The sequence below is a fragment of the Triturus cristatus genome, chromosome 11 (genome assembly GCF_964204655.1).
Source record: "Triturus cristatus chromosome 11, aTriCri1.1, whole genome shotgun sequence".
Taxonomy (NCBI): Eukaryota; Metazoa; Chordata; class Amphibia; order Caudata; family Salamandridae; genus Triturus; species Triturus cristatus.
The window spans coordinates 62523205-62542565 of record NC_140594.1 but is presented as its reverse complement, the minus strand read 5'-3'; the positions used below and the strand labels follow the sequence as shown (position 1 = coordinate 62542565).

Sequence of the window (19361 nt, the reverse complement as noted above, 5' to 3'; positions counted from 1 at the left end):
AGCTGCTTTATTAACTCTTAACTATAAAAAAAATATTTTTACTGCAATTAACAGGCACCTCACTCTGTTCTCAAAGGGAATGTAGATCTGGGAATGTTTACCCCTTATATTGTGAATGACATATTAAAGTCACAGGCATCAAGAGGTAAAACAGAAAGCCATTTCTTAAGAAGCTGTGTTACAAGAAACAAGCCTAAGCCTGAGAGAAGGGAAATGAGATTGTATATATGGCCTCCTCCATATGTAGGACAGAGATCTGCCGTTGAAAATTTAGGTTTAAGCTTAAGATCTACTTGGAAAGTAGGGTGTCCACCCACGCGAGTAGCCCCAGGATGTGTTCTAAGTCCCTGTTGAAAGGAAATCTTAAAGCTTATTTCAGGACCATGCATTTATTGCCATGCAGCAGCAGCCATTTGCTTCTGATGGACCAAGTTTGTCAGCAGTGCTATTGACTCTATTCCTTCATTAGCTCAAACTTCTTTCTAGGTCTAGAGAGATTATTGTGGGTTGCCAGTAGGCCTTCCCTTAAATGAGTTACATTGTGTTTTGTGTTATTCATCCGAAGGTATCTTGGTTCTTAACAGTTTAAGAATTAGCAATCGAGAGAGTAAAAACTACGGCTGTTTAACCAAAAGCCTGCCTGAAAAGTGATGTCTTTAATCCCTTTCTGAATGGGATCAAATCAGTAATCGGGCGAATTTTATTTGGTAGGGAGCCCCTCTGCTCTAGTTTTCTTAAATCTAGGCACCGCCAGTATATTCATAGATGCATCACATAGTCCTTTAGGGGAGTTAAATCTGCTAGAAAACCTGGACCATTCCTCTAAGGAACTTAGACTAATCAGCAGATCTCTAGGCCTTTTCAATAGTGGGATGATTTAAAGTGATTGGTAATCTCTGCTGCCTTCAATGAAAAATTTAAAACTTTAGTGAGAGATTCTAAAATTGAAACAGTAGCACTTTGGAGGGGGGGTGGGGGGGGAGAGTAATGACGTGGCATTCCGGTCTTAACTTTATTTCGTAGGAAGGACATCCTCGCGACTCGGGGCTTTAATATTATCAGGCTTAGAACTATTTTCTTTCTTTTTTACCCATACACATTCCCCTATCTGGTAATCTTCCATTGCCTTTCTGAGTAGCCTGACTATCTCCCTGAAGTACTCAGTTAGTTCATCACAGCTCTCCTCAGTGTGATTGGTAGGCTACTTGTTTCTATCAATGTTTGAGAGGTTATGAACTATATTAAATAATTCTTTTTGGTCATTATTGGCCATGCAGATTTTGCTAGTATAGAAGGTCACTTTAGCCTCCGTATTGAGTCATGTAATTAAACATAGCTTATTTAAAAGCCAATTTACTGATGTCATCACGGTCCCTCCTTCTGCGTTGTTCCAGGTGTCTGAGTTGTAGCCTGGATTCCAAAAGTTCTTTAGTGAACCATGGAGTAGGCCTTTGACTGACTCATTAAGGCACTAGTGGAGCATGCGGAGTGGCCCCCTTATAACGCCAACTGTTAAACTCCTGGACAACCACATTGGATTTGTCACTTAGTGTCTTTTGTTTAAGTATAGGGTCTCTTGAAGTCAATGCTTATCCTTTCTCCTCGTCCATCTCCCCACCCCCTTTTCTAATCATGACATTGTGAGGAGGATGGTGTCTTCCATTCCGCCCTTGCTTATTTATTAACGTACAGATGTATCATCTTGTGGTCAGAAAAGCTACAAGATTCAATTTGATGATTTAGAATTACATTCTTTGAGGTTGACCATACCTGACGAAGTATATTCCTCATACAATGTGTAGGCTCTTTTATACGTTGTATCAAAATCAAGGAGTTCATGAACTCAAATAATTTGCCTTGCTTGTAGAAATTTGCTGACTGCAAACATTCTTAGGGAAGTGGGAGTATGGAAATTCCCCTGCAACAGTCCACAGCACAGAGAGGTTAAAATTAGTTCTTAATTAAATCCAGCTCTGCGAAAGAGGCAGACAAGGTACCTGGAACAGGAATTGTCACCCCGTGGCCACTTCATCACTCTAAAGGATTCAAGAAAAACTAAAAGGTGCAAACAGAAATTAAACACAAATTAATACATCTGTGTGTTTTTTCTTGTGAATGTAGGTGAATCTTTGAAAATGATTTACTTTCTGTGCACTACCTTGCTCTGTCAACTTTGTTCACTTGAGCAGTGAAGTGAATAACAATTAGGTTGCTGACTTGTTTTTCTGATTCCTGCAATCCATTCCTTTCCCACTGTTTTGACTGTCTCTTAATACCTTCATTGACACGCCTACTGCACTTCCATGACTGCCCCCTAATAACTCACAAAAGTAGCTCTTTTGGCTTGCTGCTGAACTCCTCACTGCAATTGTGACCCACCCACTCTTCAAGTTTCCTCTGCCTTGCCCATATCCAGAGGGGGGGGGGGGGGGTGTGTGTGTGTGTGTGTGTGTGTGTGTGTGTGTGTGTGTGTATTTAATTTAACTGTACCTATTATTTCCATATGGTCTGACACCTTAGCCATAAGCCTTAAACAGTGTTATGTACAGAATTTGGTTCTGTGCTTTACTTAGCTGCCTATGAAGAATAATTGGTAGAACCAATCCTGTTTTTGCACTTTTTAATTGTTCTCTTTCTGTTTTAATAGACCGGTATACAGGGCATTGGATTGACTACTTTTCAGTGCTGCATAAAAAGAGGTTTTGTCAGTAAGATGCATAATGCACTTATATTCTATTTCTATTCTCCCTAGGAAGGGTGCAGGTATAATGTTATGCATGTCAGTGCCAAAGAGAACCAGCCAGCAATCTGCCACCTTGTGCTGGAAACATTGGAAAATCCAGAGTTCATGAGACTGATGTACCCCGATGACAGTGAAGCAATGCTGCAGAAACGTATCCGATACATTGTTGACCTTTACCTGAACACACCAGATAAAATGGTAATTTTCAACAAAGCAAACAACAATTCCCCACTAGGAATATTGATATCCACCACAATGCTAGGGAAGCTACTCAAATTTTTCCTGATTCTGGAGCGATGTTGGGTGGCATGGTGTAATAGGTTTTGAGCGTGACCTGTTGGAGTAGACTAGCATAAGAGAGTATACTGGGATAGAACAGCAGATGTTGTTGGTTCTTGGCGCAACATAGGAATTAATGTTGCTGGGTGATCCTTCCCTTCACGCACCTTGGCATTGTGCCTTGAGAATAGAATTGTGACTTTGCAGCCATGTTAAGGAACTTCATGCGAGTAGAATTTTGAGCATCCTTATGTGCAGTGAAATCTCCAATCTTGTTTACTAAACTGGGATGTTGATGAGTTTTATTACGAGCTCATAGTGTCAACCGAATGATCTGCTTTATAGCACTGGCCAAAGGGCCACTGCACTGAAGTCAGTATTGTTACTAGCATCTTCTTTGCAATGTACATCTATCAAGTAGTGTATCCACCAGTTTGCTGACCCATTCTTTCTGTGATGTGTTGGAGTACAGTTGGCTGTATTTGGCTTCTTATCCAGATTTCAATCTCCTGTATTCTTTTACTTCAGGGATTTGATACTCCTCTGCATTTTGCTTGCAAGTTTGGAAGCGCTGATGTGGTGAATGTTCTTGCAACACATCCAGATATCGTCAAAGATGCGAAAAACAAGTACAATCAGACAGCTGAAGAGGTAACTTATCTGTGAGCATTCACCCGATTAATGAGACAGAGCAGTGGCTGCATTGCTATTGAAGATTATGGAGCAATTGCCCTTCAATGGAAATGTCTTTTTTTTTTTTTTTATTATTATTATCAGTTGTTGTTTCGCTTATTTTGCTGTCCACTTTACTTTGTTGCTAGAACTCAGTGAATGTTTTAGTAATAATCGAGGATTACCTTGTCATGAAGTTACATTCTTTTTATACTTGTTTACGTATTAGATGTCAACGTGATTCATTTAAATAAGGTGATGAATGTTTCTGTATTTTTTCTTTTGTTTTTTTCAAACCGAATTTAACTTTTCATGCAATGTCTGCCTTTTCAAAATATCTTAAGCGCTTTTTGAATGGCAGTTTGTTCCCTTATAATTCTGATGTTTGCCTAAGGGTTGCATTATGTGAATACACACTTGTTAACTATATTTGATTGTGTTTTTACACTCCGATGTTGTCCTGGCATGTCTTTTTATTTAAAGGCCTGCAAAATATTTAATTCCATGGTGCCTTTCAAAATGGTGATGTTCACAATACAGAGTTGAGTCCACAAACTGTGTCTTCTGAATTGGGAGGTAAAGCAGTTACTGTGTCGAAATCCTTATTATTTTGAGCCTAGCGGCAGCGCGCAGGCACTGCTCGCTCTGCGAGGCATGCTGTTATAGAGTATGCTGTGGAAGCCCCGCCCACTCTCGCCCCATATTTTAAATTGGCAGGAGTCATTGTCTTTTGTGAACGCTGGCTTCCGATTCATTATGAGACTTGTTAGTCCCACCTGAGTACCGCCTTGTCTCCATTTGTTACCGCCCATAAGGACTGGACCTTTTTCTTGGCTCGTTACAGGTCATGCTTTACCTAGTGCAGGGGTCTCCAACCTTTTCTGTAGTGAGAGCTACTTCTGATCAGTAAAAATCGTCGTGAGCTACTAAAGGCCAAGCACCTCGCGCATTTTTTTTTAAGAGTCCGCCCGTGCCCAGTTTCATTGACTGTAAGCCAAATTTCTTCAAAGCCCATAATGTGGTTTGAACAAAAGGGGCCACACTCCCTATTTTGAAGCTACAGACAGCTACAGGTTGAGCCACCTGCAGCAAAAGCTTGTCTTGCATGGCAGATTTCCTGGAAAGTGTAACGAGCTGCTGCAGGATACAAGCCTATGACCTCCTTTTGTGATCCTCGATCAACTTGTTCACACACTGCAAAAGCTAAACCTCAACATATATTCCTTACCAAATGTTATTTTTTAAGTCCAGCTTATATGTGCAGTCACTAGTTTTCCAAAAAGACACATTTTATTATGAATAACCTCAATTATTTCTCCCTCAACACACACTTTTTTTTTTCTTTTTACAGTTTTAAAATGTCTCAACCTGGTTCAGATTTAAATAATTTTGAACTCATTTGATTGGTTATGGGGCTTTATTCTCTCTGTATGTAGAATACATATTTTTCAACTTAATACATGGCCCAATCAAGTGCAAGCTTCAATGAGCTTGTGAAAAAAAATACAATTTCAACAGTCACAGGTGCTCTAGTCTCGGGGCCTATTGGAAGGTTTCCAGTTCTATAATGTGGCTATTCTGTCTCTGCAGGTATGTACCCTCCTGTAGGTTACTTTGTAAACAGGATAACGTCTGAGATAGAGGTTATTTATTTAGAGAAAAAAAGAGTTTGAAATGCTGCTTTATTTCAATGATTAAATGTAGTCATTAATAAAGCGGAGTTTCACACCATTTGTTTTTTAGACCGCATTTAATGTGCATATAAAATCTGCAACACTGCCTCGCCAATGCAGATACTAGGCCAGGGCAGAGGCTCACAATGAATGCATCTGTAAAACAACTTTGGGATCCGACTCTTCATGAAAGTCGAGTCGAAGCACTCTTAACAGATTTGCTCTGTTCCCAAGAAGCAGTCAAACTCAACCTCCAAACTGAGGATTTAACCAGAATACTCAAGATCTGTCCATGATCTGGAACCCAGAGAAACTGCTGTAGTGTTGGAGTTATTACCACATACGCAAGCAACAGAGACGGCATGGGCAAAGTGGGCTCTGGCCCAGAGCCCCATCCTTTGAGGGGGCCCGATAGCCCCAAGTGGTCTGCAGAGAGCATTGCCCGAATGACCTTTAATAATTTTTAAACAGATTGCTTTAAATATCATTTTCCTTTCATTTATTTTGAATGTGGGTGATGCGTGAGAGTGTTGGACATTTTGCAGAGATATTCTGTGTTATTATTTCATGCAATATTCATAAAGTTTCTTTTAGAATGAAACAGGATAGCACATTAGAAATGGGACAGATTATTTGCAATAATGTTAGCGAGCTGCTGCTGTGTTAAATATCGGAAACACACATCACTAACACTGAATACTGAATATATTATAAACACATTTATTGTTTGGACGAGTGTGACCGGGCTCGGTCAGTGACCTGGCTACAGACGGTATGAAAGAGTTGACACTGGATCATAACTACATTGCTGTGCTGAAGAGTGGAACAATTTACATTCCTTTTAGGAGTGCAGACGGTGAGAGCTTTGTTTGTATTGTGCCTTACGTAAAGGAAACTGAAACTCACCCTGCTTCTACTGATTTATAGCCCAGAGCTATAAAGTGGGAGAAAAAGAGAATCCCAGTCTTTCGCGCCTATGGCATACAAGCGGCTGAGTATGAAAGGCGCACATTGCAACTCCAGATTAAGATTTTACTGGGGAGGCCAGTGCTTACCGATTATCGGCTGCTTAGATATAATGTGTCAGGCAGGAAGCGCGGGTTCGTAGCAGTTCAATACTGCTTGTGCCACCTCCATGCTAGCAGGCATACAGGGACCTGCTGCTCCACTCCGGCCCCACCTGCTGCTTGCTCGGCACACGATCAAGACCTCTGTGCCAGAATTTGAAAGACCAGTGATGTGCAGAGGCAGTTCAGCAACAGCGTCATCCTCTTCGGCCTGCCCCGCCCACGCTAGGCTCAGTTAGGCCAATCTGAGCAGCTGGTTTTGGTGAGGGCAGGCAACAGCTATGAAAAAAGGCCTAAAAACATTAAATGAGAATAATAGGCTACAAAATTGACATGCAAGGCACGAGCTACTCACGGGGCTTCGGCGAGCTACCGGTAGCTCGCGATCGACCGGTTGGAGACCCCTGACCTAGTGGGTGAGCACTATTTAGTTAATTAACACTGATGGGGACTGGCAGCTGCTTTTTTGATTTGTTGTGTTTGCATGCTGACCGCAGTTCCAGCTTCAGGGACACCGCGCTCTATTTGTTTATTTATTTTTATTTAATTCGGAGCGCTGCGCCCGCTTCAGGGACACCGCACTCAGTTTCATTTTTTATTTCTTAACTTTTGTAATGAGCGCGGCACCCGCGTCGGACATTGTGCTCTTTCTTTTTAACTTTATTAATGAGCGCAGCGCCTGCTTCACGGACACTGCGCTCTGCAACGCTTTCTTTCGCTGGTTGTGCACTGTGGACAGCGTGTGGATTTCACCATCTTGAAGATGAGAACGTGACTTAGATGTGACTGGCTGTGGGCAGTTTCACATTGGCTTCGGGCAGTTTCATGTTAATGAGTTTAACTGTGGTCAGAGCTGGAATCTTTTTTTCTAACAATCAGTCATCGCGGACACGTGTCTTGTTGCTCGTCGTTCGCCCAATAATATACCTTGATGTTAAACCATTCCATGTCAATGTCCTTGATATTTGAGAAGCAAGCGCTGCTCGGATTACGTCACGATGTGGGGAAACAGATACAGGAAACACGCTTTTCCGTCGCTTTCAGTAATTGCCTGTTTCTTTCATGTTTTACGCATTGCCTGTGTTAACCTTTTTCATTTTTTTAAAACGTTTGTACCGGCACTCCAAAGGTATCAGAGCCCTGGCTCGAACCAGGTCCCCCTGTATCAAAATCACCTGCTCCAGCCATTACGTCTGATCATTTTCATTGCCATGTTCTGCCTGATCCTTTCTCCCGCGCTAATCACAGGCATAACAGGATCAGCATTTTGGTGAAGGCCACTTGATCCATTGTAAATTGTATTTTATTGCATTTATATAGCGCTTACTACCCCTGCAGAGGCGGCAAAGCGCTTTTTTGGCGAGTAGCACGCTACTCCGGGACCCATAGAGGATTAGTGTTGAATTAGTATAGTGAAACATGCAAGTAATTTTAAGTGGTAGATAGGTTAGTCAGTTATTTGTATTCGGAATGATAGCAGAAGGATAAAAGAGGAAAAAAGGTATGGGGTGTTGAAGCGCTTTTTAGGTCTCGCCTGACCCAGCGCACTTTTAGTGAGGGCTCAAAAAATGCTACCAGGCCGGCCTACAGCTTGTGTGCACGGGCGCGCGCTTACGAGCAGAGATGCCATATGGCTTTCCTCGTCATGCTCATTAAGCGCGCACACACAAACAGTGTACTCTCAGCCCGCCTCTTGCGCGTGCAGCATTAGTATACAGGATCTTCCGGTGCTGATGTGTACTCGGAAGCTGCTTATAGCAGCTAATAAATGTCGCACACCAATGAGGGCCCGTGCTTGTGTGTGGGGGCGAGAGAGGCAGTAGAGCTCCGGTTAGCACCCCCTAAGCCACTTCGGGGACAAGCCCTACCGTATGCAGTCTGCTTCTCTCCCTGCTCCCGTTTGCCCCCCTTTCCTCTCTCCACACTAATGAGGCTCTTGAGGTTGTTTCTGCCGCTAATCTCTCCGCGAGCTGCACGATCTGTCAATTACAGATTTGCATGTGCCGCTAACCTTTTCAATATTCCTCCCTTGGATTGCCCATCTCGTGTCCTTGAAACGTCATTGAAGACAGCAATCTGGGGGTAAACACTTAATCTGGGCTGAGATGGCGTGATCACGGGCAGTAAAGGACAACTCTACATGCAGTGTGCGAATGTGCAGACCGATCTGCTAGTCCGGAACGCTTGCCTTTCTGGGGTAACGTTATGGACATGTCTACTGTACCAGCCTCGTTACAGTTCTTTCACAGTCATCATTTCAGCACTGAAGCATTTTTCAATATTATATACAACGAACAAAGTCATCGTTGTTGCTTATTTATCTTATGCAACTAACAGCCGTTGGCAAAGCCAACAGTCCTGGCTTGTTGAAGGTGTTATGTTACTTGTATTATATATATGGATGCAATGACAGAAGCAGCAAAATACCAGACTTTAAGGTTGGGTGTTTTTAAGCTACGCCCTTAAATTCATCAGCCACGCCCGAGAGACCCCCAGTTTTTACATACCACTTAAAGACCTGCTGTAACTTATAATTAACCGATGACATCGGTCCGATGTGGGCTGTTTTGAGTCTAGTCTCTCAGGCAAGTATCTCGCCCATGTTTAAGTTAACCTCATTTAAATAGGTCCTTAATGTCACCCTGGCATTCTCCCTTAAACCAAATAATCAAAAACATTCAATTGTTTATAATGGCAAGAAATTGATTCAAGCATATCAAGACATTTTATATTGCAGAATACCAGCAAACAATGCTATGTTTAGGATATAGAGTCCAAAGCTACACTGATATTAAATAATATTATATTAATCAAATTATACAGCAGAACACAAAATAGCTCCCTTTTAGAAGACTACTATCTCCATAGTCATACTCTAAGTATAAATTAGCAAGAGTTTAAATGTTTTGACCTCTAATCTCAGTTTGTCATTCTTTATCAGGACTTTAAAAAAAAAAAAATATGTCACTGATGTCACTGTCTAGCAGAAATTCAACAATTTAGTTGGATATGTAAGAGGTCGATCTTTTTGTTTTGTTTTCAAAGTATTTCATGATTCAATATAAACTACAAGTCTAATAAATTGTACTGTCTTTTGGCTGGTAGGAGAGTAAAGTCCAAAAGAGTAAAGGGCCACAAGTTACCGAAAAGTTTATTTCAACGTCTGTATTCAACAAGCATTGGCATAGCCAATAGGTCTCGCTTTTGTGACCTTATAAGTGTTTATTTAGTTTTGCAGCACAATATCCTTTGTGCAACAACATCAGCTGTTACATGGCTAAACCTTGTACCTTATAAGTGTTTAGCCATGCAACAGGTGATGTTGTTGCACCAACGATATTGTGCTGCATAACTAAATACTTATAAGGTCTCAAAAGCGAGACTGTTAGAAGGGCGCCCTCCGGGTGCCCGAGGGTATCGGACTGACCACCCCGAGGATCACCGTTCCGTAGGCGAGTAGCCGAGCGCCGCTGAGAAGCCTCCTGGGTGAGGTTCTCCTCCTAGGTTCGTAACAGCCAAGCAACCCCACCACCACAAAAGGACACAACCAGGGTATCAATTCTTATACGTTCTTTTATCGGTAAGCAAGGCAGATTTCTGTGGCAATATTTACAGGTGGATCGAGAGATCCAAAAAGAGTCTCAAAGTCTGGTTGGGATGGGGTAGCGGGACAGTCTCAGTCTTAGCCTGGTACTGGACACCCTGCGCCTAGCTCTCAATCCTCGAGCCGGGGGGGTTCCATACGGTTCAGGGGGATGGCTGCGGGGAGGTCGAGCCGCGACGAAGTCAGCAGGGCTCCGATGGTTTCTCTCTGCGAGGTCGAGCCGCAACGCAGTCAGCAGGGCTCCGATGGTTTCTCTCTGCGAGGTCGAGCCGCGACGAAGTCAGCAGGGCTCCGATGGTTCGGGAGGGTCTTCTTCTCAGCAAGAGGGGGGAGCCGCGACGCAGTCAGCAGGGCTCAGAGGTCCAAGTTCCAAGTAATGAGTCTTTCTCCGTAGGGTCAGCCGCGATCCGATCAGCAGGGCTCTTGACTCCAGGATACAACTGCCGTCCTGGCGGAAGGCTGCCCCAGATATAGGTCTGGACCCCTTTGATGTCCGGACCCTTGCGCCTGGGGGGCGGAGGGGCCGAGATGGGAGAGGCCAGACACCCAGCGGAAGAGGCGCCAGCGCCCAGGAGGGCCGGAGGGCGATTGAACCCAGGCGTTGAGGGACGGTTGGGGGTCCCATCGAAACTCCCCTCCTCCGGGATCGGTGGAGTGGCCACTTGGTACCCCCTGGCCGGATCTTGGTGCCTCGATGTCGGGGCTTCGCTGGGGCTGATGCCGGGGCGAGCCGGGTCGCGTAGGCTGGCGCGGTCGGCAAACTACAATCCGGCGGGTCCCCGAAGGGTGGGGGCTGCCCCCGTCGGGTCGGGTCGGGTAGGAGGGTTCGGGACCACGCCACGAGGCCGGGTCCAACAGGCGTCCCCCCCCCACCCCCCCACCCAGCTGAAGGCAGGAGAGTCACCCATCGTCTTGGGGGTTCTCCTCGCCGAGGTGGAAGAAGCGGGACAGGCCGTCTGCGTTGGCGTGGTCGTTGCCGGGCTGATGATCTACAGTGAAGTCCATCCCCTGCAGAGAGATATACCATCGCAACAATTTCGGGTTCTCGCCTCTCATCTGCATCAACCACCGCAAAGGTCTGTGGTCGGTTTGGACCCGAAAGTGGGTGCCAAAGAGGTAGGGCCGGAGCTTCTTGAGGCCCACACCACGGCGAAGGCCTCCCGTTCGATGGTGCTCCATCTCTGCTCCCTGCGCCGGCTTATGAAGGCCACCGGCTGGTCAACCCCCTCAGGGTTTACCTGGGACAAGACGGCCCCGATTCCGTACTCTGAGGCATCCGTCTGCACTACAAACTCCTTGCTGTAGTCGGGGCCTGCAGCACGGGAGCGGTACACATTGCCGTCTTGAGGGTCTCGAAGGCCGCCTGACAGCGGGGCGTCCAGTGCACCTTCTTTGGCTGCTTCTTTGAGGTGAGCTCCATGAGGGGGCCCACAATGCTTCCATAGTTCTGGATGAACCGCCGGTAATAGCCCGTGAGTCCCAGGAAGGCCCTCACGGCTGTTTGAGTGGTTGGGGGCTCCCAGGCCACGATGGCGTCGATCTTTGGCTGGAGGGGAGCCACATGGCCGCTCCCCACTTGATGTCCCAGATAGGTCACTGACCCTTGGCCTATCTGACACTTGCTGGCTTTTATGGTAAGTCCGGCCCTTTGGAGGGCGGTCAGGACCTCCCTGGAGTGCCTCAGGTGCTCGGCCCAGTGGCTGCTGAACACCGCAATATCGTCCAGGTAGGCGGCGCTGAACGCCTCTAGGCCGGCCAGTACCTTATTTACTAGCCTCTGGAAGGTCGCCGGGGCATTTTTCATGCCGAAGGGCATCACGTAGAAGTGGTAATGGCCATCGGGGGTGGAGAAAGCGGAACGCTCCTCGGCGCTGGGGGTGAGCCCGAACTGCCAGTATCCGGCGGTGAGGTCGAAGGTGCTAAGGTAGCGGGCTGCCCCTAGGCGGTCGATCAGTTCATCTGCCCGAGGGATGGGATGGGCATTGGTTTTGGTGCCGACATTCAATCCCCGATAGTCCACACACAACCGGAGCTCTGGGGTGGTGCCGGGGGCGGCAGCTTTCGGCACCAGGACCACCGGGCTGGCCCAGGGGCTGTCGGAGGGCTCGATGACCCCCAGGGCCATCATCTTGGTGACCTCGGCGTAGATGCAGGCCCGCACTTGCTCGGGGACCCGGTAGGCTCGGTGTCGCACAGGGGGGCTGTCCCCGGTGTCGACGTCGTGGACGCACCATCGGGTGACTCCGGGAGTGAGGGAGAAGAGAGCAGCGAAGCGGTGCAGCAGTCCTTGACAGTCTCGGCGCTGATCGGGAGTCAGGGTAGCAGATAGGATGACTCCTTCCACGGAGCCGTCCTTTTCTGAGGTTTTCAGGAGGTCGGGTAGGGGCTCGGAGTCGTCCTCGGCCCCATCGTCCGTAGCCATCAACAGACTAAGTTCGGTTCGGGCAAAGTGGGGTTTGAGTCTGTTGGCGTGGAGGACCCGGAGAGGGTTCCTGGGGGATTCCAGGTCGACCAGGTAGGTGACGGGGCTTTTCTTCTCGACCACCTTGAAGGGCCCGGTCCACTTGTCTTGGAGGGCACAGGGGTCGACGGGCGACATGACCCAGACCTGCTGGCCGGGCTCGAACTCGATGGAGGAGGCGTTCTGGTCATACCAGCGTTTCATCTCTTCCTGGCTGGCCTCGAGGTTGGCTTCGGCCAGTCCCGGAATTTCCGTGTCTGGTTTCGCAGGGTCAGGAGGTACCGGTAGACGTCCGGGGGAGCATCTTGGATGGTGGTCTCCCAGCCTTCTTTGACCAGGCTGAGAGGGCCTCGGACAGGGTGTCCGTACAAGAGTTCGAAGGGGCTGAACCCCAGGGATTTTTGCGGGACCACCCGATAGGCAAACAGGAGGCAGGACGTCCCACTTGCGTCTCAGGGGCTCCTCCAGGCCTTTGATCATCCCTTTCAATGTTCGGTTGAATCGTTCGACTAGATCGTTCCCCTGGGGGTGGTATGGGGTGGTGAATTTGTAGGTGACCCCCGCATTGCTGCCACAGGGACCGCATATACTTCGAGATAAAGTTGGTGCCTCGGTCGCTCACAACCTCCCGGGGGAATCCTACTCGGGAGAAGATTCCCATCAAGGCCCGGCCCACCACGGGGGCCGTCACTGTCCGGAGAGGGATGGCCTCGGGGTATCGGGTGGCATGGTCGACCAGGACGAGGATGAAGCGATGCCCCTGGGAGGTTCGGGGGTCCAGGGGCCCCACGATGTCGATCCCCACCCGCTCGAACGGGGTGTTGACTACGGGGAAGGGCTGGAGAGGGGCTTTGACCCTTCCCCCGCTCTTCCCGCTGGCTTGGCAGGTCGGGCAGGTCCGGCAATGATTGTCCACGTCCTTCCGCATTCGGGGCCAGTAGAAGTGGGTCACCAGGCAGCTGTATGTTTTGTCCTGCCCCAGGTACCCAGCGAGGGGCACATCATGCGCCAGGTTGAGTAGGAAGTCCCGGAACCTGAGGGGGACCACCAGTATGCGGCTGGCCCCCAATTCCGCGGTCTTCTGCTCGCTGTAGAGGAGGTCGTGGTCCCAATAGACCCAGTGGGTCCCCGCCTGGTCTCCGGCGGCTTGGGCGGCTGCTTGCTGTCGGGTCCCTTCGAGGGAGGGGCAGGTCTTTTGTTCTTGGCGGAACTGCTCCCGTGTGGGGCCACCTTCTTGGCGCCATTGAGCGAGTACGGGGAGGTCGCCGAGCGCGGCGACCTCGTCCGGGGCGAGTTCTGGTGGCCCGGCCTCGGGGTCGGCTTCTTCTTCGACGGAGGGGGCTGGTGGTTCGGGCCCTTCCTGCTCTTCGGGGGGAGCCTCGATGCTCGGTTGGATGGCCCGGGCGGTCGTGGACCGGGTGGTTGCGCAGACCCATTCGGGCAGTCCCAGCATCCCCAGATGCTCTCGGCGCTCAACGTGGGCCCAGGGGGAACTTTCCAGGTCGTTCCCGAGGAGGCAGTCCACGGGGGCGTCGTCGCGGACGGTGACCTTCAGCATGCCCGACACTCCCCCCCCCCCCCCCCCCCCCCCACACTCTAAGGGAATCCGGGCCATCTGGCACAAGCTCTCAGTGTTGTCTACCGACCGGACGAAGCACAGTATGTTAGGCAAGATCTGTTCGGGGGTCACCAAGTGGCAGCGGACGGCTGTCACGCTGGCTCTGGTGTCTCGGAGGGCTTCGGCCCAGCGTCCATTAATGGTGACCCACTGTTGGTACTTCTGGGTGTTGCTCGGGATGGGAGCCCGGGGTACCATCTCCCGACTGCCCAGGCAGACTAATGTCATGGCGGCGGGTTCTCACTCGGTTGGCCCGGCGTCGTAGTTTTCTTCCTCTTCTCCCCCTTCCCCCAGGGCAGCGGCCGCCAACTGGCGGGGGGGTGGCCCGGTGGTCCCCGCCCGTCGGTTCACGGGGCAGGTAGGGTCACTGGCATAGTGCCCGGGTTGTTGGCAGTTGTAGCACGTTACCGTCGGTCGAGGCCCTGGTCGGGCTGGAGGGGCCCCTCTTCGGGCGAGGGACGGGGACGTGCGGTTGGAGGGCGGTCCCCGGGGAGGACTCCGGGGTGGCCCTGTTGGAAAGTCTCTGTTCCTGTTCGATCCCCCTCCTCCTCCACCCCGCTGGCGGGGGGGCCCCGTGGGGTTCCGTTGGTACTCCCCCATCGAGTTTCTTGGGACCCGGGTGTTTACCCATCGATCGGCCTCGGCGGCGAGCTTCCGCGGCTCGGTCAGCTTGCTGTCGAGGAGGTGCTGTCTCAGCTCGATGAAGCAGTTGTTTGAGAGGTGCTCCCATACAATGAGGTCGAACAGTTGTTCGTAGGAGGTGACCTTGCTGCCCTTGATCCAACCTTCCAGGGCTCTGCTAAAAAAGTCTACGTATTCCACCCAGGTGGTACCGGGGAGCTTCTTGCAGTCCCGGAAGCGTTGGCGGTACATCTCTGGGGTGAGCCCATAGCGGATGAGCAGGGCCGCCTTCATATGGTCATAGGAGGTCATCACTGCGTCGGGGAGCTGCAGCAGGGTGTCCCTGCCTTCGCTGAGGAACCGTCCCCATAGGCCGGCACCCCAATCCTTCCGGGGCACCCGATGGGCGGTCATGGCTACCTCGTAGGCCTTGAACCATTGTTGGATGTCGTCGTTCTTGTAGTACTCTTTGACGACATCCTTGGGGATATGTACTTTCGCCTCGACCGGCGGGGGGGTGTCTCGGTTTCCGGGGGTGCCGGTCTCTCCATTTCTGGACTTGATTTCGAGTTCCTTAAGCCCCCGCTCATGCTCGAGGGTTAGCCTCCTCTCTTCTAGTTTTCAGTGCCGCTTTTTCTCCTCTATTTCTTCTTGCAACCGCAGTTGCTCTAGGGCCAACTTCTTTTCGGCTAGTAGGAGTTCGCTGTCCAGGCGGAGCCGGGCGAGCTCTAACTTGTGGTTCCTGGCCCTCTCCCGTTCTCGTATCTCCTCCGGGGAGAGGCCGGTCTCCGTGCTGGTTGTTCTCCCCTCTGCCGGGGCTGCGGTTGGTTGCCGGGGTACGTTTTGCACCGGGTTTTCTTCGGTTTGGGGGGAGGCCGCTTCGGACTCCACCCAGGTTTTTAGGGCTTTCTGCAGGTCCTCTTTTGTGTTTAATCCGGTGGTCGCGATGCCTTTGTCTTTACAAAACTGTTTTAGTTCCTTATGTGTATATTCCTCCAACCGTTCTTGTCGGAACTCCGCGGTTGGGGTGGTCTGCTGGTCGTTCATGGTTATCCTGTGTCTAGGTAGGTAGTGGGTGAGTTACTCACTGTACGAACTGCGTCGGGCTCGGATCGCACCGCTGGCCACCAATGTTAGAAGGGCGCCCTCCGGGTGCCCGAGGGTATCGGACTGACCACCCCGAGGATCACCGTTCCGTAGGCGAGTAGCCGAGCGCCGCTGAGAAGCCTCCTGGGTGAGGTCCTCCTCCTAGGTTCATAACAGCCAAGCAACCCCACCACCACAAAAGGACACAACCAGGGTATCAATTCTTATACGTTCTTTTATCGGTAAGCAAGGCAGATTTCTGTGGCAATATTTACAGGTGGATCGAGAGATCCAAAAAGAGTCTCAAAGTCTGGTTGGGATTGGGTAGCGGGACAGTCTCAGTCTTAGCCTGGTACTGGACACCCTGCGCCTAGCTCTCAATCCTCGAGCCGGGGGGGTTCCATACGGTTCAGGGGAATGGCTGCGGGGAGGTCGAGCCGCGACGAAGTCAGCAGGGCTCCGATGGTTTCTCTCTGCGAGGTCGAGCCGCGACGCAGTCAGCAGGGCTCCGATGGTTTCTCTCTGCGAGGTCGAGCCGCGACGAAGTCAGCAGGGCTCCGATGGTTTCTCTCTGCGAGGTCGAGCCGCGACGAAGTCAGCAGGGCTCCGATGGTTCGGGAGGGTCTTCTTCTCAGCAAGAGGGGGAAGCCGTTACGCAGTCAGCAGGGCTCAGAGGTCCAAGTTCCAAGTAATGAGTCTTTCTCCGTAGGGTCAGCCGCGATCCGATCAGCAGGGCTCTTGACTCCAGGATACAACTGCCGTCCTGGCGGAAGGCTGCCCCAGATATAGGTCTGGACCCCTTTGATGTCCGGACCCTAGCGCCTGGGGCACAGAGGGGCCGAGATGGGAGAGGCCAGACACCCAGCGGGAGAGGCGCCAGCGCCCAGGAGGGCCGGAGGGCGATTGAACCCAGGCGTTGAGGGACGGTTGGGGGTCCCATCGAAACTCTCCTCCTCCGGGATCGGTGGAGTGGCCACTTGGTACCCCCTGGCCGGATCTTGGTGCCTCGATGTCGGGGCTTCGCTGGGGCTGATGCCGGGGCGAGCCGGGTTGCGTAGGCTGGCGCGGGCGGCAAAGTACAATCCGGCGGGTCCCCGAAGGGTGGGGGCTGCCCCCGTCGGGTCGGGTAGGAGGGTTCGGGACCACGCCACGAGGCCGGGTCCAACAGAGACCTATTGGCAATGCCAATGCTTGTTGTTTTTGGCGAGTAGTATGCTACTCTGGAGACCCATAAAGGATTAGTGGTGAATTAGTATGGTGAGACATGAAAGTAATTTGAGTGGTAGATATTAGTCAGTTATTTGGAGTGAGAAGGATAGCGGAGGGATAGAAGGGAAAGAAAGGTTTGCATTCATATAGCACCTGTTACCCCTGATGGGTGTTGAAGCTCTTTTCTGGTGAGTAGCACCCTACTCCGGAACCCATAAAGGATTAGTGTTGAATTAGTATTGTGAGACATGAAAGTAATTTGAGTGGTGAGTTATTTGGATTGAGAAGGGTTGGGAGGGGCCGAAAAGGGAAAAAGGTTTGCTTTTTTATAGCACTTGTATTCCTGATAGGGTGTTGAAATGCTTTATTGGCGAATAGCCTGCTACTCTGGAACCCATAAAGGATTAGTGGTGAATTAGTATAGTGGAATATAGAATTTGAGAAGTGAACATGTTAGTCTGTTATTTTGATTGAAAAGGGTAGTGGACAAACCCGGGAAAGCACTCTGCCCGAATGGTATACCGGTAGAACTGTACAAGAAAATGGAGACGCATATCATGCCACACCTCCTTAATATGTACAGGGCCAGTCTGAAGGTGGGGGGAGCTCCCCTGGGACTAGCGACAATAGTCGTGATTCACAAAGCCGGAAAGCCACCGGAAGAATGTGCTTCCTACAGGCCAATATCTTTAATCAATGCTGAGGCCAAGATACTAGCCAAGGCGCTGGCCTTGCACCTTCAGCCCCACCTCGCTACATTAATTCATCCAGACCAATCGGGCTTCATGCCACACCGCAACACAGCCCTAAATCTCCGCAGGCTTAACGGGGTCATAGCCCGCAGTTCCACTATTGCAGAAGATGCAGTCATTCTCTCTTTGGACGCTCGCATGGCATTTGATATGGTAGAGTGGCCCTTTCTTTTTGCGGTCCTCTGCCACATTGGGTTCGGCCCCAGGTTCTGTGCCTGGGTGCGACTTCTCTACAACAAACCCATGGCGCATGTCGCGGCGAACGGTCGCGCTTCAAAGGACTTCCCTGTAGGCAAAGGTACGAGACCGGGATGTCCACTGTCCCTGCTGCTGTTCGCAATAGTATTGGAGCCTTTGGTGGCGTGGATCCGTCAGGACCCTGTCATCAGAGAGCTCAGATGGGCGATGGGATGGGAGGACCGCATATCGTTGTATGCGGACGATATTCTACTCTACATGGCCTCACCCTCCCGATCGCTGAATTGCCTTCTTGACATCTGCGCGGCCTATTGCACTGCATCCGGCTACACCATAAATTGGTCAAATTTGTTGCTTTGCGTTCTCCACCAAACCCCAGCCCCCCCCACCACCACCACCCACCCCACTACCGCGGAACTGTGATATTCAACGGGCGGATCGAGGTTTCGTATACCTCGGTATCTATATCACCCCCACAGGTTGACAGCTTCACCGTTGAAAATCTTATGAAACCGCTGGCCCGCTTCCGCCGTGACATAATACACTGGCGTTCTCTCCCTCTCACGCTATTGGGCAGGGCAGCGCTCTTCAAAATGATGGCATTGCCCAGATTTTTGTATGTCTTACAGAACACCCCCTTTCACGTGCCCCCTCCTTTACTCTTTAAATGCCGAAGTAACCAAACTTCTCTGGGATCGTGTGACATTACGTATAGCCATGAAGAAGCTTGTTAAGGGGTGGTACGATGGGGGAATCGCTCTTCCAGACTTCCAGACTTACTACTGGGCATCGCAGCTCACTGCTATAAATCAATGGCTACACACACCGCAGGACGAACCCGCATTCCGTATGGATCGCCATCTCCTTGAAGCTGAAGGGATACTCAGTGCACTGTATAATTCTACAAAGAAATCACTACACGGGCCCCACGGCCCACATACTAAATATGGCATGAGGCACAGAGGGTGATGGGGTGGAGGGGGACACCGCTTTGGGACACCCGACGACTCGGACGACTTAAAAATACCAAGGGATTCCGACAGTGGGACCTCATTGGGATCTCCAGGGTGGGGGATCTGTGGCAGAAGGGGGGAGTGGTGCCATTCTCTCAGTTGCAAGAAACACAAAAGCTGGCGTACACTGAAATTTATAGATACGCCCAAATACGACACACCTTACATGCAGCGATCCCAGTGAATACACAGCTGCCCGAGTCCTCACCGTTAGAGGACAGACTACTAACTGACCATCTTCAAACGAAAGCCATTTCATTAACTTACCGGAAAATAATAAACAATCAACAAGACCCAACAGTAGTTCTGAAGCAAAAATGGAAGATCTAGATGAGGAAGACTGGCAAATGGCCCTAATGTCCCCA

At 50.2% G+C, this 19361-nt stretch overlaps 1 protein-coding gene across 1 annotated transcript in view; it reads left to right on the top strand.

Moving 5' to 3' along the window:
• ANKLE2 (ankyrin repeat and LEM domain containing 2) overlaps nt 1-19361 on the top strand; it is a 115210-nt gene that overhangs the window by 26110 nt on the left and 69739 nt on the right. Inside the window, exons 5-6 of the mRNA XM_085633366.1 lie at nt 2753-2941; nt 3551-3673. Of these exons, the coding sequence (XP_085489492.1) occupies nt 2753-2941; nt 3551-3673 (312 nt within the window). The remainder of the gene's footprint in view (nt 1-2752; nt 2942-3550; nt 3674-19361) is intronic.